Source organism: Lynx canadensis, chromosome F1 (genome assembly GCF_007474595.2).
Source record: "Lynx canadensis isolate LIC74 chromosome F1, mLynCan4.pri.v2, whole genome shotgun sequence".
NCBI lineage: Eukaryota > Metazoa > Chordata > Mammalia > Carnivora > Felidae > Lynx > Lynx canadensis.
In genome coordinates this window covers 40,771,267-40,796,927 of record NC_044319.2, presented here as the reverse complement: position 1 = coordinate 40,796,927, position 25,661 = coordinate 40,771,267, and the positions used below count along the sequence as shown (strand labels likewise).

At 39.0% G+C, this 25,661-nt stretch overlaps 1 protein-coding gene across 7 annotated transcripts in view; it reads right to left on the bottom strand.

The window, feature by feature from the left end:
- Positions 1-25,661, bottom strand: part of PPP1R12B (protein phosphatase 1 regulatory subunit 12B) — a 214,664-nt gene that overhangs the window by 137,534 nt on the left and 51,469 nt on the right. For 6 of the 7 annotated variants that reach the window (XM_030301931.1, XM_030301922.1, XM_030301924.1 and 3 more), the window contains exons 2-8: positions 20,515-20,645; positions 14,827-14,945; positions 7,669-7,828; positions 6,241-6,385; positions 5,125-5,199; positions 2,424-2,503; positions 1,630-1,769 (exon numbers count right to left, since the gene is read on the bottom strand). In XM_030301931.1, coding sequence (XP_030157791.1) covers positions 1,630-1,769; positions 2,424-2,503; positions 5,125-5,199; positions 6,241-6,385; positions 7,669-7,828; positions 14,827-14,945; positions 20,515-20,645 — 850 coding nt within the window. Of the gene's footprint in view, positions 1-1,629; positions 1,770-2,423; positions 2,504-5,124; positions 5,200-6,240; positions 6,386-7,668; positions 7,829-14,826; positions 14,946-20,514; positions 20,646-23,483; positions 23,490-25,661 lie in introns of those variants that run through there. The other variant, XM_030301926.1, reaches the window with a different exon arrangement.

Below are 25,661 nucleotides of genomic sequence, written 5' to 3'. Positions count from 1 at the left end.
AGTGTTAGAAGGATACAAACAGGGGAGCGATTATCATGGGGTGGGAGAACAGTGAAGTGGTCCGTTCCTTTTCAGCTTCTTGTATAGGAAAACTAAAGAAAGGCTTCTTCAGTGTGGTAAATCCCATGGTTTCTCACAGAAATCACTCAATAAGCACTTGATGGCCAGAAATGAATTCGAAGACACAAATACATGTCCAGGGATAGGAAAGCTCAGGGCATGTTTGGGGAAACCAAACAATCCAGCGTGGCTAGTGGATGATGCTGCCTAGGCCCTGGAAAGCACTGGAAAGGTGGGCTGGAGATGGATTATGAAAGATCTTAAAGGTCAGGTGACGGGGTTTGGGATTACTCCACAGGCAAAGCCATGGGTGAGGAAGGTGATCGTAGACAGTTTCTGGACAGGGGTGTAGCATCACCCCTGCCAAAGGGTGCTGTGGGTGTTTGACTCCAACAAGCAATGTAGAGATGGGCTGCAGGGCACCAGAGACCTGAGGCATGGGTACATACCACAAAACAATGATAGAAGTTCAGGTAGCTCCCTCCCATTCTTCTAATAGCTTGGTAGCCAACAAAGTGATCTAGCACAGAGCAAGACCAGATAGTAATACCTGAAGCCTAAGACATGTAAGTACTCAAAAAATAGTAAAAACATAAAAAAGATGAGTACTTACAAATTTTGATAGGTACTACACCAGCATTTCCAGAGTAGGCTATGCCTACTTAATAACAGAAATTCAAGGCTCCATGAGTAAAAGGTCATCTCCCATGCTACCAACTTAGCTAGTGCTTATCTTCTCTGCACAGTCAATGGTCTCTAATTGCCTTTGGTGACATTCGATGAGCTAATACTAATACTACCAATACAAGCCAGTGAGCTCAGGACACAAGTACGGTAAAATCTTAGTTATCATGAACTTCCAATTATCCATGAGAGCTATTGTGTTGCTTTTGAACCTCTATTGAGTAAAACCCAGTATTTATCTCCTCAGCATTTGCCTGACTGTATATCAAAACCTATGGGTGATTTTATAGCATGCTGATCTGACCATGTTTAGCAGCTCCCTCTCACTGTTGGGGGTCCTGTCTTGCCATATGATAAACTCAAGAAGTACCACATGAAGCATAAAGAGTCATAAAGGTAAATATGATTTTGTTCCTTCTTGAATCCCCAGCTCAGGAATTGAAGGAGCTTCACATAATCAGAAGGAAAAATAAAAAGATCTTGGGATTCTGTTTAGGGAATCAAATGAACCTGAAAACTAAATGCAAATTTTCACCAGTTGGTTAAAGAGACTTGACCAAATGTGCCTCTGCAAGACCTCATCTCCTCAGTCTCTTAGCATAGTGAGGTTTGGAATCTGGTCTCTCAATCCCACCAACCCGAGGTCAGACAGATGGTTCCTTTACATACACAAGAATTTTTTGTGCACCTTATCATATGGCTACATAGAAACTCGTACACATATTTCTAACATAGCTCACAGCTTTTACAACCGAGCTTTTACTCAAAATTGGATATCTTATCTTTGAAAACTAAACTTAAAGCTCTTTTTGGAGCCCTCTGAGGTCTCCTACCTGTGATAAGCAGTGATCTCCTTGCATTATGGAAACAGGATCTTTGCATTACCTGCCTCCTTCTCGGTTTCTGACTCAGAAGCTTCATCTTCACCTTCCTCCTCCTCTGAGCTGGAGCTGCTGGACTCTTTGCTTTCTTCCTCCATTTCTTGGGACTTGGGTATCTCTTCTTCATAGAGCATCTTCTCTTTGCTAAATTAAAAAAGACGATTTGAGTGCAATTCAGAAATGGCAAACTATTCAAGTTCATTGATAATCACGCATAAAGAGAACAAGTCTATAAACCTCTGTGTAGAAGGGGTAATAGAAATACATCAAATTCTTCTCAATTCTAAATTTTTTTGGATCTTTGGGTTTTTGCAGACTAAGGTTTAGTATTTAATTTCAGAATATGACTTAAGCAGATTTCACCTGTTCAACACACAGGAAAAAGGAAGGCTATGAATCTTGATGGTGATGAAGCAAGCAAATATGTTTTAAAAGCCATTTAATAAATGTTTACTGAGTGCTTATTACATGCCAGAAATCATGCCAGGCCCTGGAATGGTGGTGAACAAAACACACATGGGCCCTGAGTTCACAGAACATATAGTTAGGGATGCAATGAGGACTAGGAACCCCTAAGCCAGGGGGGAAAATGTTGCACACAGTCTCAATTAATTTCTAAATGTAAAACACATTCATCCATCCTCAGTGTTTCCCCATATCTCAGTGCCACCTCCTTGCCCCTCAAAGATTCAAACACAGTTTCTTTACTATATAAATTCTCAAGCTAAGTATGTCACACACACATAGCACCCACACACAGCAGAGCTCATCACATTTCGCAAGCTCTGAATGTCTTACTTCTTAAAGAGTCCACTCTGCAACTTGCTGTTCAGGTCTGACTCAATGAGCTTATTCCGTGTCTCTTTTTCACTTCGAAGCTTGAAATTGAGAAAACAGAGAAAAGGAGGGAAGTTAACTACTGGTAAAAATTAGCAACAATGAGAACTCAAAATGGTACTATCATTCTGAAGAAGACAGGACCAAAACCAAAAAGAAAGAACTGAGAAAAAGAGAAACACATCAGTTGGGTCTCTTTAGAAGACAATGACAGAGAACAATCTTCATCCAAGGTAGGAGAAAAAGCATAGGGTTAGAGGTTCAATAAAACTGCCCATATGAAATATCCAAACCCAATCTTCAAAAAAAGCCTGGCTTCTAGGGGCACCTGGCTGGCTCAGTCGGAAGGGCATGTGACTCTTGATCTGGGGGTCATGACTTCGAGCCCCACGTTGGGTATAGAGATTAATAAAAAAAAATAAATAAACTTAAAACAAAAAAAAAAAGAAAGAAAGCCTGGCTTCTAGTAGACTAGGAAAAAAAAAAAAAAGGAAGGAACTCTGAAATAATTCTTTATGACCACATACTGAATTAGGTCGGCAATAGTACTAAAGGGGATATAAGCCCTTAGAATAAATCATCTGGTCCTTAGATACATGCTCTGCACAAAAAGTGTTTATATCCCTGGACCCCAAAGTTAGGCATGGGGCAAAGATAAGCACCATTCCCAACATAGAAATGTTATTCAGTGAAAACATTATTTATGTTCAAAAACCAAACCATGCTGGGAAAAGGGTACACAGAAACTCTCTATATTATTTTTGCAACTTCTATGTGAGTCTAAAAATTATTTCAGAATAAAAAGTTTTAAAAAAAACAACAAAAACCAGGGGCACCGGGTGGCTCATTTGGTTGAGCATCCAACTCTTGGTTTTGGCTCAGGTCATGATCTGAGAGATCAAGCCCCAAGTCAGGGTCTGCACTGACAGCACAGAGCTTGTTTGGGATTCTTTCTCTCTCTCTCTCTGCCTCTCCCCTGCTCATGCTCTCTTACTCTCAAAATAAATAAATGGACTTAAAAAAAAACACCACCACCAAACTATGCAAAGTATACATCTTAGGAAGGTTGCTGCTGCTAAACAACAGCACCAATACTGTGTTTGCAAAGTCCTAAGTTTTAGTTTCGATTCCAGTTGCTCACTAAAGAAAACAAAACGAACTGGAAGTTGTGTTTGTCTGAGCCGTACATATGCAATTTTCCAACTAAGCCTTGAGGTAACGAGGATTTTCACTCTACCGGTGCAGATGTGGTGAACATGGGTGAGGTGAGACATGGCTGGTCTGTGCCATCAGTGAACTATATAGAGTTCTTTCTTTCAGAGCTGCTCTACGTTTCTCTTACTGGTGCTAAACTTGAGTTCACATGCCCTGAGCCACAATCATGCGAAGGAAAGCTAGTGATTTTTTTCTGTCCCACTCTGTTCAAACATCAACCCTGATCATCAATAACTGATCTTTATTCTCTTTGCCCAAATCACTCATCCCACTTATGGGTAGAAAATGTAAATTATTTACAGTTTGTCTTTATATTGGGTGGGTTTTCTCATTCCGCAGTCTATACGTGGGTACCGGTCTCCTATGTAGCACTAAGCAACAGAATGGTACGTGCAGCCAAACAATAAAAGATTTAGAATGAGAAGGGAGAAGTGGATTGAATTCTGGATATCTGATGAATGCTGAATAAGTATGAGTCATTGACCAAGTACTGTCCAATGCCAAAAGGCAGTTTTAGTTTTGTGGCCTTGTTTGCTTTTTCAGAAAGAAATATATTCCTTTCTGTAGTGAATTTACTTTAAATAAAGATGTCCTTCCAGTCAATAGGGGAGAAAAAAGTGAATGAGATGTCCTCTACCCTGGTACTCCCTATTTGGAAAAAACTGATTTGAACATACCACATTCACTTTCTAGAACTCAAGGGTAATTATTAGCTTATTGTTCTTGTCATCTTTTTAAAAATAGATTTTATTTTATTTTCTTAATGTTTGCTTATTTTTGAGAGAGAGGGGGGAAAAACAGGAGCAGGGGTGGAGGGTGCAGAAAGAAAGGGGGACAGAAGGTCCAAAGTGGGTTCTGCACTAACAGCACAGAGCCTGATGTGGGGCTCGAACTCATGAATCATGAGATCATGACCTGAGCTGAAGTCAGATGCTTAACCAACTGAGCTACCCAGGCGCCCCTGTTCTTGTCATTTTTGACTTTCAGGTGCTTGAAGGCTATCTTATGATGAGTAAACTTTAACAACAATGGTTTTTGGAATATCTTCTAACAGACTATTGCTAGTCCCTGAAGGGAATAATGATCATCTCTGAAATGCAGATATGTCCATTTCAGCTCTCAGTAGACAACTAAAACAAGTGATTGAGATATCTGCAGTGGACTGCATTGTTATAAAAGCTTTAGAAATACATGTTTATTTATTTATTTTTCAGAGAGAGAGAGAGGGAGCGAGTGAGCAAGCGCCAGTGGGAGAGGGGCTGGGAGAGGGAGAGAGAGAATCCCAAGCAGGCTCCACACTGTCAGCACAGAGCCCAACTTGGGGCTCGAACCCACAAACCACGAGATCATGACCTGAGCTGAAATCAGGAGTTGGACACTTAACCACCCAGGTGCCCCCATTGTTACACTGTTACAAAAGCTTTAAAAGCATTAACTGAAGACTCACCACATTCTGCTTCTTCTGGAGCATCTCCAAGTGCTCCACAAGACCCTCATCAGCCACATCAAATGGTGTTTGGCCCTGGCAGAGAAAAGGGGTACCATGATCAACAGAAAACAGAAATAGTGATCACGTGACTTTATGAGAAAACTATTCAATACTCACTTTATGCCTTTGTTCCAATTGATAGCTGCTTCCCTAAAATCTATTCTGCATTATAACAATGCCTTCAACTAGCACAGAGGAAGAAACAAAACAAGGAACAGCAAGTCCTTTAAATACAAGTTTTTATAGTTTGTAAAACAGTATTGAGGAAAGCATCACATCATCTCTAATGCTTTATTGCCTTTTGGCAAATAATCAATTGAAGTTTCTCCTTGTACCTGTTCTAAAATGGTCTTAATTGCTCTGATAAATTCGATAAGGGGCTCAGAAGGAGATTCAGGGCACATGTCATCTCCGTTGAAGTGAGAGAAGGGTATTTTTTTTAGGAAATGTCAGCACAATTTAGGACGCTAACCCACAATCTGAGAGAAAGCTGGGTTCAGGAGAGATGTGAGGCAGGTAAGAACATTTACTAAATAAAAAGCCATGTCTCTGGATTCCTAGAAAATCAGTATTGTTGGGATAGGAGTTCCAAGGCTTCTAAAGTTGCTTGACATGAGGCTCAACAACACTATTTTCAGCCAGAGACAAGGATCTTTGTCATTATAATGTTTTTTCAGTGACTGGATGTGAGTAGAGCTCAGCTATTAAAAGTCTTCGAATTAAAAATGAAGCAAAATAACATCTTTCATACTTCACCACAAACAATAGCCTTAGGACTTCCAATGCTCATTTTTGCCAAGGGCAAATATCTTTTTTTCCTGTTTATTTTAGGGCCTTCAACATAAATAGAATCAGAATGCTAGGTCAGTAGAGTTTTATTTAACATAGCAAACCTCTCTGTGTGGATAATGAGGCAGGGGGGAGGGAGGAGGATGTGGGGAGCAGAGCCATAGCTGCCTGTGACGTATGTTTCCCTGGACAGTGAGCCTGGCCATTTAACTGAGACTTTAAGTTTTTGTTCTAGAGACCCAGCCACCAATCTCACTGCCCTTTTAGAAGGTCGGGCATACTAACCAGTTTGTTCCTGATATCCATATCACAGAGTGCTTCCGCCAGGATGGAGCAAGCCTCCTTCACACCCCAGTGCGCAGCAGCATGGAGGGGAGTCCAGCCATCATAATCCTGAACATTGAGTTCATAGCCAGCCTGGATTAAAAGTCTAAGAAGAAAACCCCAAACAAGATATTTATACCCTCTATATTATAGTTTTCTGCCACATAAACTATCACCTAATTGATATTTCAGATTTTGGCCCTGAACCACTGGGGTCTTGTGATTATTTCTGTCCTCTAAGGCAGAGCTCAGGTTTCATAGTTGCTACACTGAAAACCAATCATACAGAACAGTTATCAACCCTCTCTTAAAGGTCCTATGGCACTTCCTAGGCACACCCATGTTGCACCATGGATGCAAACGTTTAGAAAGGTGTATACCTTTGAGATTAACCAAAGCCTAATTAATTATATTAGCCAAACCACATAATTCTGTTACAAGGTGTGTTTTCCACTTCTAGTGCAGGAAGGAAGAAACATATAAAGTGAGAACTCAATTCTCTTCAGGGCACTTTACTTACTACCTTTCTAGTTGGTCTTTCCAGGACCCTGTACGTTTTACTGTAGGCTGCCACACTTCCAGCCCTGCAAAGTATCTGCAGGGACTTCGTGCTAACTACAAAGCTATAATCTGTGTGCAAGGAGGAAGAAAGGTAGGACTCCTGAGGTCCCAAACTGCACTGGCCTGAATGAGGTTCCCTTTATCACGGGCCTCCAGACACAAAGAACTCCAGAGAACGTCAACCAGGCCAGGGAAACCCCACGGTGGGTGGAATATGAAGCACTGGAAGAGTCTGGCCACGACTACACAGACAGTGCTATTAGCTACCCACGATTTGGGAAAGCCTGTCAACAGTAAGCACCAAGAGCTACATTCAGCATGTGTGGATGTAAGGAAAAATGGAACAGGCAGACGAGTAGAAACTAAATCCCTCATGTAAGTTAAACTCTCCTAGTCTAGCTGGACACTGCACACTCAGTATCTGTAAAGTTCATCTAAAGAGCCAAAGAAATGATCTGTGCCCAAAAAGGACCAAAATGACCTGACAGAAATGATTCTGTCCTGTATTACCTGACACCAAAGGTGAAGATTGCAGGGAAAGTAGTGATAAACCAAGAGAGGTCATGTAAGGTCATCTCTTAGGCCAGTCTACCTCAACTCTGTTTTCTATCATGCACGTCAGTGAGAAGCTAAAGTGATAGTAGGAGTGTGGGAAACCATCTATGGATTCATATCAGCAAAACATAAGAAAAGACTGCATGATCAGAGAGGAAAACAACAAAGAAAGAATTGCATCACAGTTGAAAATCGAATTCACCCCCTGCTTCCAAAACCCAGCTCGTTTTCTCCCAGTCTACCAAATTCCTGATTGATGTAAATGCACCATACCTGAGGACCTCAGAGTAGCCCTTGGCAGCCGCCACATGGAGGGCTGTGGCCCCTGAACGAGGCTGCCTTACATCTTCTATTTTCCCACTGTTGAGCCACTGGCGGGCATCCTGTAACATCTGTTGTTCTTCTTCTTTTCTTGACTGCTCTAGATCAACTCCTGCAGAAACCAGATAGCCAGCATTACTGTAGGTCCATTTAAATCTGACAGGATATTTTCCTTAGGTTCTAAACACATCATAAATAAAACCACAAATAACAGTTTAGTCACCAAGTTGGGTATTCATCAAGTTTACTCCTTATTTAGAAGAGCAATGGCATTTATACACATATTAGTAGTTTTACCAGGGTTAAATCTTCATTTTAAATACTATGTGATGGCAGTTCCATTAAAGGAACGTGCTTAAACTTGTTTTCAATTTTAAGAACATAAAGACCAAAAGAACATTAGTTTTGTATTATAATATTTGCACAATGCTGTACACTTCAAAGACCTTCTACATGTTATACCGTTTTAGTTGGCCAATAATCCTTTGAGGTAAATATAACAAATTACTATCACTATTTAACAGATGAGGAAATAAGCATAGAAAGGTGAGGTGCCTTTGCTCAAGGCCACAAAATACATCAGAGCTGCCACTAGAACTCTGATATCCTAGGTCTCTGTCTGTTGCTCTTTTCCACTTACTACACCATAAGATTGGCAACCAAAAATCTTGGTTTCATGGGGCATCTGGATGGCAGTCGGTTGAGCGTCCGACTTTGGCTCAGGTCATGATCTCAAGGTCTGTAAGTTCAAGCCCCAATCGGGCTACCTGCTGTCAGCCTGTCAGTCCAGAGCCCACTTTGGATCCTCTGTCCCCTCTCTCTGCTTCTCCCCCACTTACACTCCCCCCAAAATAAATAAGTATTTTTTTAAAAAATCTTGGTTTCAGGTATGATATACTTTAAAAAAATAATCTACCTCTAATGTTCAATTCCGTATGAAGGGAAATATACTGACCTGAAGCTATAGAATCTAGAGTAGCTGAGTAGGTCACGTGTAGTTAAACTTCCAAGGGAATTTAGCTTTTGTTTCACTTTAAAACATTATGGAGGAACTCCCAAAAGTTCCTCCTTTTAGCCACCAACTCTCCAACATCTGTGCCAGTGAAAAGGGACAAGGGTGGGCATTCCCCCTTATATAAGATAATTACATGTCCCAAATACAAACACACCCATCCAAAGAGTTTTATACCCACAAGCAGGCTTTCTCTGTGTTTGGTCTACTCTCTTCCAACTCACTTCCTAAATGAGAACCTGTGAACTATCCAAGGATTATCTGTCTGATTTGGGGGGGACAGACAGGGTGAAAGGGTAAGCAATTTATTTTATTTCTTTTTTCCCAGTGTCACTGAGATACGATAGATATATAATACTATGTAAGTTAATTTTTACAACATGTTGATTTGACACTGACATACTGCAAAATGATCACTACAATAAAGTTAGTTAACAACCGCATCACCTCCCAAAATTACCATTTCTTTTTTGTGCTGGGAACATTTAAGATCGCCTAGCAACTTTCAAGTTCATAATAGAGTATTGTTAATTACAGTTACCATGCTGTACATTAGATCTCCAGAACTTATTTTATAACCGGAAGTCTGTACCCTTTCTTTGACCAATATCTCCCCATTCATCCCCACCCCCAGCCCCCCGGACACCACTATTCCACTCTCCATTTCTATGATATCATACAATATTTGTTTCTTTCTTTGTCTGACTTATTTCACTTAGCATAACGCCCTTATTTCACTTAGCATAAGGCCTATCCATGTTGTACAGAGCAATATTTCCTCCTTTCTCATGGCTGAATAATATTCCATTATATACACACACACACATATATATACACATATATATGTATGGTATATATATATACATATATATGTACGTTATATATATATGTATGTTATATATATATATACATACATACGTGTGTGTGTGTGTATATATATATATATATATATATATATAATCTTTATCCATTCATCCATAGAATGACACTTAGGTTCCTTCCATATCTTGGCTATTGTGAATAATGATGCATTGAAAATGGGAGTACAGGTTTCTCTTTAAGATCTTACTTTTGGGGCGCCTGGGTGGTGCAGTCGGTTAAGCGTCCGACTTCAGCCAGGTCACGATCTTGCGGTCCGTGAGTTCGAGCCCCGCGTCAGGCTCTGGGCTGATGGCTCAGAGCCTGGAGCCTGTTTCCGATTCTGTGTCTCCCTCTCTCTCTGCCCCTCCCCCGTTCATGCTCTGTCTCTCTCTGTCCCAAAAATAAATAAACGTTGAAAAAAAAAAAAAAAGATCTTACTTTTATTTCCTTTGGATATATACCATGAAGTGGAACTGCTGGATCATATGGCAGTACTATTTTTAATTTTTTGAGGAAATTCCATACAGTTTTCCATAGTGACTGTACTAATATACATTCACACCAAATGTGTACAAGAGTTCCCTTTCCTCCACAGCCTCACCAACACTATTTCTTGTCTTTTTGATGATAGCCATTCAAACAGGTGTAAGGTGATATCTCACAGTGGTTTTGATTTGCATTTCCCTGATGATTAGTGCTATTGAACATTTTCTCATAACCTGTTGGCTATTTGTATGTCTTCTTTGAAAAAACGTCTATCCAGTTCCTCTGCCCATTTTTAAAAATTTTATTTAATTTATTGTTTTAACTTACATCCAAATTAGTTAGCATATAGTGCAACGATGATTTCAGGAGTAGATTCCTTAATGCCCCTTACCCATTTAGCCCATCCCCCCTCCCACAACCCCTCCAGTAACCCTCTGTTTGTTCTCCATATTTAAGAGCCTCTTATGTTTTGTCCCCCTCCCTGTTTTTATATGATTTTTGCTTCCCTTCCCTTATGTTCATCTGTCTTGTATCTTAAAGCCCTCATATGAGTGAAGTCATATGATATTTGTCTTTCTCTGACTAATTTCGCTTAGCATAATACCCTTTAATTCCATCCACGTAGTTGCAAATGGCAAGATTTCATTCTTTCTGATTGCCAAGTAATACTCCATTGTGTGTGTGTGTGTGTGTGTGTGTACGCATACACCTCATTTTCTTTATCCATTCATCCATCAATAGACATTTGGGCTCTTTCCATACTTTGGCTATTGTTGATAGTGCTGCTATAAACATTGGGGTGCATGTGTCCCTTCAAAACAGCACACCTGTATCACTTGGATAAATACCTAGTAGTGCAATTGCTCGGTCGTAAGGTAGTTCTATTTTTTTTTATTTTTTTTATTTTTTTTTATTTTTTTAAATTTTTTTTTTCAACATTTATTTTTGGGACAGAGAGAGACAGAGCATGAATGGGGGAGGGGCAGAGAGAGAGGGAGACACAGAATCGGAAACAGGCTCCAGGCTCTGAGCCATCAGCCCAGAGCCTGACGCGGGGCTCGAACTCACGGACCGCAAGATCGTGACCTGGCTGAAGTCGGACGCTTAACCGACTGCGCCACCCAGGCGCCCCAAGGTAGTTCTATTTTTAATTTTTAATTTTTCTATTTTTAATTTTAATTGTTTTCCAGAGTAGCTGCACCCAGTTTGCATTCCCACCAGCGGTTCAAAAGAGATCCTCTTTCTCTGCATCCTCGCCAACATCTGTTGTTGCCTGAGTTATTAATGTTAGCCATTCTGACAGGTGTGAGGTGGTATCTCATTGTGGTTTTGATTTGTATTTCCCTGATGGTAAGTGATATTAAGCATTTTATCATGTGTCGGTTGGCTATCTGGATGTCTTTTTTGGAGAAGTATCTATTCATGTCTTTTGCCCATTTCTTTACTGGATTATTTGTTTTTTGGGTGTTGAGTTTGATAAGTTCTTTATAAATTTTGGATCCTAACCCTTTATCTGATATGTCGTTTGCAAATACTTTCTTCCATTCTGTCAGTTGCCTTTTAGTTTTGCTGACTGTTCCCTTCGCTCTGCAGAAGCTTTTTATTTTGATGAGGTCCGAGTAGTTCATTTTTGTTTTTGTTTCCTTTGCCTCCAGAGACGTGTTGAGTAAGAAGTTGCTGCGGCCAAGGTCAAAGAGACCTGCTTTCTCCTCGAGGATTTTGATCCTCTGCCCATTTTTTAAAGTTTATTTATTTATTTTGAGAGAAGAGAGCATGCGTGCATGTGCAGGGGAAGAGCAGAGGGGGAGAGAGAGGATCTCAAGCAGGTTCCATGCTGTCAGCGCAGAGCCCATTGTGGGGCTTGATCCCACAAACTGCAAGATCGTGACCTGAGTCGAGATCGCGACCTGACTCAAAATCAAGAGTCAGACATTTAACCGACTGAGCCACCCAGGTGCCCCCATATATGGACTTTATAATGTTGAGGTACAATCTTTCTATATCCAGTTTGTTCAAATTTTTATCATGAAACGTTGTTGTCTTTTGTCAAATGCTTTTTCTGCATCTGTTGAAATGATCATGCAATTTTTACCTTTCATTCTATTGTTGTATATCATATTTATGTATATTGAACCATCCTTGATTTTCAGAGGTAAATCCCACTTGCTAATAGTGTATTAGCTTTCTTGTGCTGTTGAATTTGGTTTACTAATATTCTGTTGAGAATTTCTGCATCTACATTCATCAGGGATATTGGCCTATAGTTTCCCTTTCTTGTACTGTCCTTATCTGGCTTTGATATAATGATAAAGCTGTCCTCATAAAATGAATTTGAGGACGTTCCCTCCTCTTCAATTTTTTTGAAAGAGTTTGAGAAAGCTTGGTATGTATTCTTCTTTAAATGTTTGGTAGAATTCACCAGAGAAACCACATGGTTTTGAGATTTTCTTGTTGTTTATTGACTCAATCTCCTTGTTATCGATGTGTTCAGATTTTCTATTTTTTCCCGATTCAGTCTTGGTAGGTTGTATATTTCTAGGAATTTATCCATTTCTTCTAGGTTATCCAATTTGTTGGCATAGTTGTTCACAGTAGCCTCTTATGATGTTTTGCACTTCTGTGGTATCAGTTGTAATACCTCTTCTTTCATTTGATTTTATTTATTTCAGTCTTTTTTTTCTTAGTCTAGCTAAAGGTTTGTCAATTTTATTTATCTCTTCAAAAAAACAGCTCTTAGTTTCATTGATCTTTTCTATTGTTTTTTTCTGGTCCCTGTTTCACTTATTTCTGCTCTGCTCTTTGTTATTTCCTTCCTTCTGCTAACTTTGGGCTTAGTTTCTTCCTTTTTCTAGTTCTCTGAGATGTAAAGGTGAGTTGTATATTTAAGATTATTTCTTTTCTCCTAATGTAAGCATTTGTCACTATAAACTTCCCTCTAAGAAAAGCTTTTGTTGCATGTAAAACATGTTTTAACATGTTGTATTTCCATTTCTGTTTGTTTTAAGATATTTTTAAAATTTTTAAAATTTTTATTTTTTTGAGAGACAGAGCACGAACAGGGGAGGGGCAGAGAGAGAGGGAGACACAGAATCTGAAGCAAGCTCTAGGCTCTGTGCTATTAGCACAGAGCCTGACATGGGGCTTGAACTCATGAACCATGAGATCGTGACCTGAGCCAAAGTTGGAGCCCAACTGACTGAGCCACCTAGGTGCCCTTCAAGATGTTTTTAAATTTTTCCTTTGATTTCTTCTTTGACCCACTGGTTGTTCAGTAACATGTTGTTTAATCCCCACATATTTGTGAATTTTCCAGTTTTCCTCCTGTTATTGATGGAATGTTCTGTATATGTCTATTAGGTCCATAGGGTCTAAAGTATAGCTCAAGTCCAATGTTTCCTTGTTGGTTTTCTGTTTGGATGACCTATCCATTGTTGAAAGTGGGGTACTAAAGTCCCCCTATTGTCAAAATAGACAATAATACAATAAATCTATTTTTCCTTCAGATCTGTCAGTATTTATTTAATACATTTAGGTGTTCCAAAGTTGGGTGCATATGTATTTATGACTGTTACACCTTCTTGTTGGATTGAAAGGAGTATCTAATTTATAACATACCAGAATTCCATGGAAAGAGTGAACTGTCATGCTGCAAAGTTAAGCATACGTTTGAATACCTCTTCCAACAGAGCATATTCCTTAACTGAAGAGTCAGAAATCAAAATAGAAAAGTTTGTTTCTTAAAGCTATTTTTAAAATCTCAGTTTGTTTAAAAAAAAAGTTTTTGTACACTGTGATGCCAATCTTAGGATAAGGCTGAGTGGGACTGAATGGTAAACTAAGTATAAAGTTCTTTAATTCAAAGGGCACAAAAATTATACACAGGAAGGCAGTAAAAACAAGTATTTACTGCCCTAGAACATCATTATTTTAAGGTAGGCATTGGCATATTTTCCATAAAAAGCCAGATATCAAGTATTTTCAGCTTCGTGAGCCATTCAGTCTGTTCAAGTCTTCTGTGGTAGTGCAAATGCAGCTTTGGGTGTTATGTAAACAAATGGATGTGGCCAGAATTGGCCTGCCTGTTCTAAAGGATCACATCAGGAAAGGCCACTGGAGCTAAATCTTTTGGCATAAGTGCAGACTGTGGGTAAGGCAGTTTCATGGAAAGACTAAAATTCACTATCAATCAGGTCCACAAAGTTTCTTGATGGTTCTAGTAAACTTCCTAAAACCTGTCCTCCCTGCTATCTATTTGCAATATATTTTTTTAAAAGAACCTAGAGACCTTCAGAAAAATTCTGGCTTATTCTCTGATATGGATTCTTCTGAAAATTAAGTAATAACAGAATTTGGCCCATATTCAAATTTATATTATATATCATCCTTTCTTTAGATGTCATAATGTCTAGCAAAATCCAATACCATGTATACTCAGAAATGTTCATGCTCCTCGTCAGTCCAATTTGTATTATCAAAATCATCAGGTCACTCCCAACTATGCAATGGGTATACATCCTCAGCTATGTCAAAAACAAGGAATGACTGCTCATCCTTTTGGCATTTGAACCATTCTTATGTGAATTCTTAAGAGGACACACAACACTGGTAATTGATGACTAATACTGTGCAGACAGATCTAATCCTCTCCTATCATATGATGATGAAAAGCTCTTTACGGCAAATGGATTATTTTCTAAGTGGCAATGTTTGAGAGTCTCTCCTGGCCCCCTCTAATTGCTTAGTTTTTTTACCTTGCTTCTTCACTTGTTCCAGAAGAAGATCCTTCATGGCAGGCTCTTCTGCAAGGTCAGAGGGGACTTCACCTTCACTATTCACAATACCCACACTGGCTCCATGGTTAATGAAATACCTGTGTAGACAAGATCCAGGATCTATATTATCTGTCAATCTGATATCAATTTAAACGCATGCATATGAGTGAGGCCACTGTTTTGAGGTTTTAAATATGGTCCCAGATGATGTGTTCCATTATTAATTTCTAACTCCATTAACCTTCAATAATTAGGACTGGAAGTGTCTCTATTTCCTGATGAACAATGCCAACAAACAAGATTTCTTTCACACTCATAGTCCTAACTTCCACCCTCTCACTCTTATTGGATAGCAAGAGACTTTCTAAATACCATAAGGAAGACATACAGCTCTAAGAATTCACCTACCATCCCTGAGGTCCAAACAGATTCCCAAAAGGATTTATTACACTTGTAATATCGAGAATGAGAGCTCTCAGAAGGTATGTAAAGAAGTAATTCTCACAAAACTTTCTCAATGCCACACTAGAATATATTAAGTAGTGCTGGGGTATGAAAATAGAAAAATAATGAATTAAAATGTGCATGAATCTGTGTAAATCGTGTCTCCACAATACCTCTCTCTTCAACCATACCATCTACATGAAACCTTCTACACTCTACAAGGAAACTAAATTACTAAAGAAATAAATAGTTAAATTCTAAATAGATTCTGTATTGAAATGCAATACTCAATTCTGAGGAAGAAAGGTCTGATAATTAAAAAAAAATTTTTTTAATGTTTTATTTATTTTTGAGACAGAGAGAGACAGAGCATGAGCAGGGGAGGGGCGGAGAGAGAGGGAGACACAGAATCTGAAGCAGGGTCCAGGCTCCAAGCTGTCGGCACAGAGCCCGACACGGGGCTCGAGCTCACAAACCGCGAGATCATGACCTGAGCCAAAGTCAGACGCTTAACCGACTGAGCCACCCAGGCACCCCAGGTCTGATAATTTTAATAGCTTAAATGGATCTTTTTTGATTTCCGAAGTGCTTTCACATAAAATTACATAATGAGTCAGATAATTTTATGAAGTAGACAATATGGGTAGTACTACCTCCACAAGAAATTGAGGCTCATCTATGTTGAGTAATTTTCTTAAAATCACATAGGTGGCAAATGACAGAGGTGACGGCCCCAGTCTTCCATCTTCAAGTCTAGTTCATCTGTTCACTAGATCAAGGTGCTTTGGGGCCAGTGAGAATCCCAGTAATGCTAGGAACTCTAACAAATATTCAAAAGTATTTAAAGGAGAAAAACAAAACTATTTAAATCAGATTTCAACAATTTGGTGAACATTTATTGGACCCCTACTATGTTTAAGGCATCACATTTTAGATACCATAGGAGATTTTCAAAAGATAATCAATATATGGTCATTCTCTCTTCAGAGAGTTAGCAAAAGAGAAAGAATTAATGAAGACTACATTAAAATCATGTTTTTGCTTTCTTAGTGCCTAGTACATGGTATAACAGAGCCTCAATAAATGTTTTTAATTTATAGATCAATTGCACATATATAAAGTGCAAACGCATTCACAATTCATCTGATTTCAGCGGTCTCTGTCCTTCCCTCAGTCTCAGAGGAAGACAGACTTTTTTCAATTCAAAGGTTAATATCCTCTCTTTGCATTCTTAGTTCTATCAAGTACCAATCCTCTGTCCATCAATTACTCCTTCATTTCTATATATTCAATACCTTCTCTCTTCTGGTTCCTCAACTTCAGGCCAGGGGAACATTCAACTACAACTGAAAAATCACCCTGAAAAATCAAAATGGAAATAATCTACACAGTAAGCTCTCAATAAAAGCTTTTTGTAGTGAACTATACCCTATACTCTCATCAAATTGGACCACTTAATGTTCCCAAACACATCCCACTCTTACTCAGCTCTCCTCCAAAGCTTAAGTAGTTTCCTCTAACCGAATGAAACACCCTCTCTTTATCCTTTCCCTTCTAGAAACTTTCCATATCTTTCAAGGTCCATTTAAAATTCTTTTGCCTTCATGTAGCCTTTGCCTGTTCTCAACAACTGAACTTTCTGTCTTCTTCCTAAAACTCCACCCTCTCCCCTGATCCCTCCCCAGCGCTAATTCTGGACCTCTGCCATGACACTATTGATGCCACTGCCCAATCAGGCTGAAAGCTACCTGAGGGCAAGAACTGTGTCTTCCTCACTGTTATCATTGCCAGAACATCGTGACATCATCTCTCTTCTCTTGGCACTCCATAAATATTACCTGAAATAAATGAAACATCTTAACTACTGTGTTCTGACATCTATTCAATCTCTTATTGGATCAGTCACAGTGTCACTTGGTTATACAGGCCTCTCTGTTTTTCCCTTTTCGGACATGTTCTTATGCCAATAATCAAGAAAACTCATTTCTAGAAAGCAATCTGGCTCACTATGACTCAGGGATTACTGTTAAGCAAAGCTTCCTTCCTAGACCATTTTTAGGGGAAAAAAAGTAAAAACCTGCTTAGTTTCACACTTTTACCTGTATAAGAATAAATATCAATCTATAGAGTAATATTTACTTTACCCCTGAGAATCTTTATAGTTATCCAGAGACTCAGAAATACCAACTAGCAAAATAAATATGCCCTTTAGAAAATAAAGCCTCCCTATTCTTCCTTACTCATCACTAATATATTAGTAAAAATACTAATATCTAAAGGAGGAAGAAAGAAAATTTAATGTGTTTAAAAACTCAGAATAAATTAACATCCCAATAAACTATAAAGCCAAACTAAATGCTGTACCCTTGGGTCAATCTGCTGCTTCTAAGTTAAACACTTACTGGTAATAAAAATATAAAACATCCTGCTAACTATCAGTAAGCCTGAACTCAAATTAAAATGAGAAAAATAATAGCCTCCAAACCTGTTTTTAAAAACATATCATACCGAGTTCAAATATGAGACAAAAAGATAATGGAACATGAAATCGAATGCAGTTGGAGTCTTCCTAGAAAGCTAATCTGCCTTTTATTTGTCTCTACTCCCTTGAAATTTGGAATTCTGATGATTCTGAGGATAAGAATGCAAAATTTAAGATACCAAAAAAAGACAAAATGACCAAGGGCTAATCTTATCTGAAACATTGTTCACAGGCCCAAAGGTAAAGTAACCAAAATGAGTAATATAAGCAGTGAGGTTTTTTTTCCATTGTACAGAAAATAATGCTACATAATGCAAATAAATAAATAATTTCAAGATCAAACTTTCTCATAATGATATGCACAATGAAAGATAAATTAAAGAAAGCCATCCCTACCACCACCTCACCCATGCAACAAATTCTAGTCTAGATCATCTCTCTCCTGGTCAGACTTTCATTTGACTAATGAGTAATAATTTGTATGAGGAAATAGTAACTCTCACTGATTCCTTTCACTCAAGGTAATATTTATTTGGGCAGGAGATGGTTAAATTTTGAACTTATTTCCAAAGGAACCGTGTTCATCCAGAAAGATGAATTAAAGAAACCACTGTAAAAAAGCATTTACAATCATTCTCTGTACTCAGCTTCACAAAAAGAGAAAAAAGAAAGAGACTCCATGGATAATGCCAACACAAGTGATCCTAATTCTAAGCATGAGCTCTGCTAGTTACCTGCCAACGGAAAAAAAGTGAAATTCTTGGATGTAATGAGATTTGGCAACTCAGAAATCACAAACAAGCCACCTGAACAAATAATGAAATATAAAAAATGAGGTGCTAACATGTTCTATAACTATTTCTTAGACAAATTTTTTAAGTAAAAATTGAAATCTAGGAGGAAGCCAACTTAACTCTTAGACATCAGATTGTTGGCATTAGTGGGTAAGGCTGAGAATCAGAGCCTTTTCTAGGAGACTCTGAGAAGAGGACAGTCTAAGGGATGAAGAGGTGACTGAGAACAGGGTAAAGAACCAAGACTGAAGAAAACTGCATTGTTTGCTTCTGTTGGCTTTGGGGCCGATCCCGTTGTCCACTTTTTAGAACAAGCAGCCCAGTCAAACACCAGTGCTGCTGCCTAGTGTTTCTCTGGCTCTGACTCTCCCTTTGTTTAACTTCTCCCACTGAGCATCCTGGCTCGAAAGCAAAACAGAGACACAGGCTCTCCCCCAGGAAACCTGGGTAAATCAGATTCTGCGGGAAGCCATTCCCAAGCCTCTACATAGCTGCCAACATAATTCTCCCTGCTGTTTGTGGAATAAGAGAAATATAATAGAGCTCTAATTATATGGAAAAGGGTCTTAAAACAAGCATCTGATTTTCAAAGGATCACAGAATATCATTTTATTTAGTGAATTTACCTTATCAACCTAAATTTACTCTCATCTCTAGAAAACACTCAGTTGCCTCATTTTAAAGATGTTTCAACTGCCGAAGTCTCTTTCCTATTTAAAAATAACTGGGACACCTGGGTGGCTCAGTCGGTTAGGCATCCAACTTCGGCTCTGGTCATGATCTACAGTCCATGGGTTCGAGCCGTGTGTCAGGCTCTGTGCTGACTGCTCAGAGCCTCAAGCCTGCTTCAGATTCTGTGTCTCCCTCTCTGCCCCTCCCTGGCTCACACTCTGTCTCCTTCTCTCTCAAAAATAAATAAACATTTAAAAAAGTTAAAAAAAATAAAAATAAAAATAACCTTGGGTGGCTGGCTGGCTCAGTCAGTGGAGCATGCAACTCTTGATCTCGGGGTCGTGACTTAGACCATGTTGGGCATAGAAACTACTTTAAAATAAATAAACAAACAAATAAAATAAAAATAAATTTCATTCCTTCATTTAACACTTATTTAGTACCTCTTACATCCTAGATACCATGTGGTCAGGATTCTTCTGCCCAAGGCAAGGGCAACTAGTTGTCATGGAGGTCAGGAGCTACTTGTGTGTCTTAATAAACATACCATTCAACTAATGTGGAGAACAAACACATGCCAATCCCTACCCTTCCTCTGTTCCATGTTTAGGCTCAGCTCATTCTTCTGCTATTAACCATATGGGTATTATGATCAGTATGTCAGGCATTCTCCACCTTCATTTGTACTGAACACTGATTTTTTTCTTCTTTTTTTTGATGTTCATTTATTTATTTTTGAGATAGAGAGAGAGCAGGGGAGGGACAGAGAGAGGAGACAGCAGACAGAGAATCCCACGGAGGCTTTGCACTGTCCACACAGAGCTTGATGCGGGGCTCAGACTCACAAACCGTGAGCTCATGACCTGAACCAAAATCAAGAATCGGATGCTTAACCAACTGAGCCACCTAGGCACCCCACTGATGTTTTTCTTAAGCAATAAAACAAGTTTACAAGGAAGTCCAGAAAAAATTTCTAGGCCTGCCCACATATGTTATAGTTGCTCAAAAAGTGACCCAGATAGTGCAACAGACAGAAGCCACCTCTAAGTATGCCAAAATGTATCAGTTTCCTGAAAATAGAAGCAAACAAAAAATTTCAACTGAAAAACTGGATTTAGCAGCTATATATAAAAAATAGTATCAATTATTCCTTAAAAATGATTCATCTTCCTGCTTTTATAATTTGTAATAGAAATTACAACTGTTTATGAATTCAAAGTTTTAAGAGAAGAAAAGAAGGCTATTCCTACAAAGAGTCCAAGCCCACACACTCACTCTGCTATGTTGAGATAGCCACAGGAAGCTGCTGCATGAAGGGGTGTCCAGCCCTCGTTGTCCTGCTGGTTTACATTGGCTCTGTTCTCCACCAGAAACTTCACCATGTCCAAATTTTCATCAATACAGGCCTGAAAAGAAAAGTCCATTCATTCACTCGACAAGTACTTATTGAGTTCTACTACGTGCCAGACACTGCTCTGGGCACTGACAATACTTTAGTTGTAATGATATATTAATTTCTATTTCTTGCAATTGCTGATACCAGCGTCCAGAGGGTGACTTGTAAGCTTTGTAATCTTATGCAAACCCCTGAATTGTCTTCAATATTCCAGCTGTGAAACAGGTATAATGACACCTAATCTTATTTATAGTACTATCAGGATTAACTGTGAAAGTGATTTCTAAAGTACTTCAAATTGCTGAGCTGTTTCATCATCATACTATAAAAAAGAGGACACGTTAGAAACTACTAATTGGCTTATGACTTTTAAAACAAAATAGTCGTACAGAATCAAATGCAATTTCCTCAGTGGGAAGCTATAGTTTAAGATTCTAGGGTTGCCAAACAATCCCCGCTTTGGTGAGAAAGGATGAGGTGATCACTTCAAACTGAAGAAACGTATTTTCTTTTCATGTATTTTCTGAATGGCTCCAACCAATATGGCGGAGTATGTTTGTAGTTATGGGTAGTTATAGGGATCCTTAGCTGCCCATCACACAGCAACAATTAGGAGACACAGCCACAAATAGCAATGAGATCTGCAGACCAAAAGGCTGTCTTAATAAATGTACAGAATAAAAAGGATCAGTGCCTGCATTGATAAAGGTAATCATTATCAGGGCTTTTATCGTTCCAAAACAGTTGGAATAATTCAGAACCTAGAAACAAATGAGACTCCTATTTTTAATGTCACAAAGTAAGAAAAATCCATTCACACGGTTTCAGATTCTGCAATGCAACCAATATTTAAGAAACTACTACTTGTTGGGAGTTTGAGTATATAATATCCAAGAAGAGTACCCACAATTGTCTGTACAGGCTATTAAAATACTCCTCCCTTTTCTAAATATATATAAGGGACTTAAGTAGTATACATCTTACCAAGAGAACTTATGGGAACTCCCTCCAGAGATAAACCTCATGTCAATACTGCCTGGAAGCAGGGGCATGGATGAACAAAGGTTGATGCACTCTGGATGAAAATTTAACTGAGTAACCCTAGTTACAAAAAGCACCTTTGTTCATTTTTCCCATTTGATACTCTTTTTACAGTTACTGAGATTAGCTAACATATCAGCCTAGATTTGATCTGATGCAATGGAATATATTCCTTTAACCTGACCTCTGGAAGCCAAATGACTTTTACAGCCACAATTCATAATGGTCTCTTTTTCAATAAGTAGCTCTAAAAGTTACATTTCTTCTGTGTGTTCTCTTGGGTTTATCAACTTCTACAAGCATTCCTAATTTATTTTTTACTTCTTTACCATGTAGAATACTTCATTATTATTATCACTAAATTCTTCTCATATATTGCATGTCTGCCAGCCTGCAAACCCCATAGAGTAAGATTTGGCCAAATCATTGCAGAGTACCTTGCGAAAAACTGTTAACAAAGACTTTTAAGTGAAAGGATGGAAACGGGCACTTTTAAGAAAGGTACTGAAGTCCAAGGAGAAGAAAGTGTCGTGCCCATGTAATAACAAAGGCCTGTATCACGAAGGTCAAATGTGCCATCGTAACCTGCGTTAAAACAGCTGGGTCAACTGCTTCCTGCCTGGTTGCAAAATTTCTTTAGCTCAACAGTCTAAAAACTTAGCTCCAATGGCCACACCACCACCAGGCAGACTTTTGGAAGCCAATGTTTTCAAGATCATTCTTTGCTCTTTGATGATGACAGCAACCAAATCCCAGGGGGCCTAAAATAAGCCCAGTGAGTCCAGGTACGAAACAGGAGAAACTTCTCTTTCCTTTCCTCTTATTTCTCTCCCTTCCTTTTCTTAATCTCCCTCACTCTATCACCACTTCAGTTTTATTTTTCAGTTTTGTGATATTTTCGTCTATAAATCTGAAATTCTTGAAAGAGTATTTTTAGAAGAATGACATTGTGACGATGTTTGGGAAGACAATAACAAAAAGCTGGCCTGATCTGCAATGTAATTTGGCAGATCATCAATCTCCAAAGAATCCTCTCAAATAAAATAAAGTAGGTCAAGAGTGAAATTATCCCCCATATCGTCCACAAAGTGAAGGAGAGTATATTGTTAAAAACATCAGCTTTGAAGCCAGACAGCCCTGGGATTGCATACCAGCTCTGCCAATGCGGATAACCTTGAGTAAGGTATGTAACCTGAGTATCAGTGTACTCATCTACAGCATGAGAATACCACCTACCTCATGGGCTTTTGTGGCATTGTTGTTGTTTTTAAGCCACCAGTTTAACAAATAGCAACTTCTTGTAGAGAAAGCACAAACTGTACTAACTCCTCACCCATCACTGCCCTCCCCCACCTCCAGTATCTTCTAGGAGGAAGGCAGTTTGGTTAAAAATGTCTTTGAACTGTCAGGATTTTAGAGCTTGCTTATCAAGCCTGACTTCAAAAAATTCCCTTTCTAGGGTAAAGGATCCTGCAGGTTCCCAAATTCAGGAACAATGTGAATAAAATAGTATGTATCAATGGTTAAGCTGAAAGAGAATCATCCTCAGAGACATTCAACAGAGTTGTAGGGCACTCGCTCTCATGAAATATCTTGGAGTGACTATTCTCTGTTCTTTTTTGTTTCGGTCTCCAGAAGAAGGAATATGACTAAAGCCATGAAGGAGAGACAAATAATCACTGAAAACCTTCTCGAGTGAATAACGACTAAATTTAGATGCCCTTCTGCCCACTCCATCTGCAGCTGTGCTGCTGACTCATTCACGACTGAAGCCCGGTAGATGAGCAGATTCACCCATCTGTAAAACCTGGTCCAGGGCCGTGGGCTCCAACACGATGTCTCTAGGCAGAGCTGCAATGAACCTTCCAGACAGATGAGTCTTTTCCTTTCCTTGAACAGGCAAAGGATACTAAAAAAGTTTCTGATGTTACTCATGACATCACTGGGAATATTCTTCTTTGCATTTAGCCCAATTCCCTCTGCTATGGCTTATGTTCATTTCCTTCTGCTTTTCAATCCCGAGGACACACAGAATATTACTAAAATAACAAGTTCTTCTAAGCTCTTTAACAAAAGGAGATATTATTTAATTATTGGTCCAGAGAAATATTAGAAAAATTACCAGATAAGAATTTAAAGTTTCATAAAATCGGCATGTCACATTTCCTTGGCAATGACAAGCTATCTCCAAAGAAAAAGACTTGATTTCACCAATAAAATGATAAAAGAGCACTATGATCTCTATACTGTACCTAACATTGCTCTCTCTCTATATCAAAGACAAAAGTGGCTGATGGTTGATCAGTGCCAGAGTTAAATCTGGGAGTGCAGAGAAAGCCTTACAAAACAAAGCCTCCTCCATTCCCAAAATAGCCTGCAACTGTCACCACCACCAAGTGCCGCTGGCTCCAAGAGCTGACCTTGCTCGTGTATATCAGAATACTGCTAAAACTACCTACCTTTGCCCCAGAACAACTCTCTTCCCCACACACCCAGCTCCAGGTGCCAAGGCAGATGACACACTAGAAGCTGGGCTTGGGGCAGCATAACATCTACGTGTTTGGATTTTTCAGCTCACGCTTGCCTTGATTTCAACAAATCATACTGACAAAAGTGTTGGGAGATGATGACCTTTGTATTATATCCCCATTCCATACATGTCACTATTTTGTCCTTTAGCTTCTCCAAATTTACATAATTCAATAATAATTGAATAATAATTAGTATTATTAATTATATTAATACTTGATAATTAATATTATTATTTACATATAAGGTATATATTCAAAATTTATATAATCCCCCAAATTATATAATTTCAACTTCATGCTAAAAACCCTAGCTGCTTGGAGATAACAGCAAAGAGCATAATTTCTTTCACACAAACATTCATCAGCCAAACACCACATTCCTGAATCACCTATATGAACATCTCAAGTCATTGCTAGCAAAGCTAGAACATAAATTCCACTAAAGGCTACTGGTTCACTGATGTAGCCCAAACACCTAGAACAGCATTTGGCACATAATAAGCCCTCCATAGATATTTGTTAAGTGGAAGAATAAATGCCCAAATGCATAGAAAGTCACATTTTCTGTACATTTAGTTGATTCTCAGATATCTAGAATCACCCAAAGACCTGTCTAGGATGCCAAGGTGACTCCACCAAAATCATATAGCACATCCATGTATGGACTAGGGCCAGGTCAAGGATGTTATATATTGCTGCCTCCCATCCATTTTGTATTGTCCATGTATCTCTTTTCCAGTGGTGTAGTGTGTTAAATGGTGGCCCCCCAAAAGCTATGCCCATATCCTAGTTCCTGAAACCTATGAATGTACCTTACTCGGAAAGGGGTCTCTGCAGATATAATTAAGGATGTTGAGATGACAAGGTCATCCTGAATTATCAAAGTGGGCCCTAACTCTAGTGACAAGTGTCCTTATAAGAGGCAGGAAGGGGGAAATTTGAAATAGCCCAATGGGAGGAGGCAATGCGACCACAGAGACAGAGACTGAGGTGATAATGGCCACAAGTCAAGGAATGCTGACAGTCACCAGAAGCTGGAAGAGGCAAAGAACAAATATTCCCTTAGAACCTACAGAGGGAGTGTGGCCTTCACAACACCTGAGTTCCCCACATCTAGCCTCCAGATTATCAATTCTAGCCTGTGCAATAATAGATTTCTGTTTGTAAAGTTAAGCCACCACATTTACAGTAATTTGTTACTAAAGCCACAGAAAACTAACACAATTGGCAGAGAATAGGAAGTCAGAACCTGAAGGGTCTGCCTCATCCTTATTCCTTGGTATTGATGAAAATTAGAGCTGTGATTCACCCCTTCTTTGCCAGATGAAAAGTGGTCAAAACATTAATTATATCACTTTTTAAAAGACAACTACATTTAATAGAAAGTTCTAGAACACCCCCCCCCCGCCCCAATCATTAGTCCAAATAGCAAATGCCTTGAAAGACCTGACTGC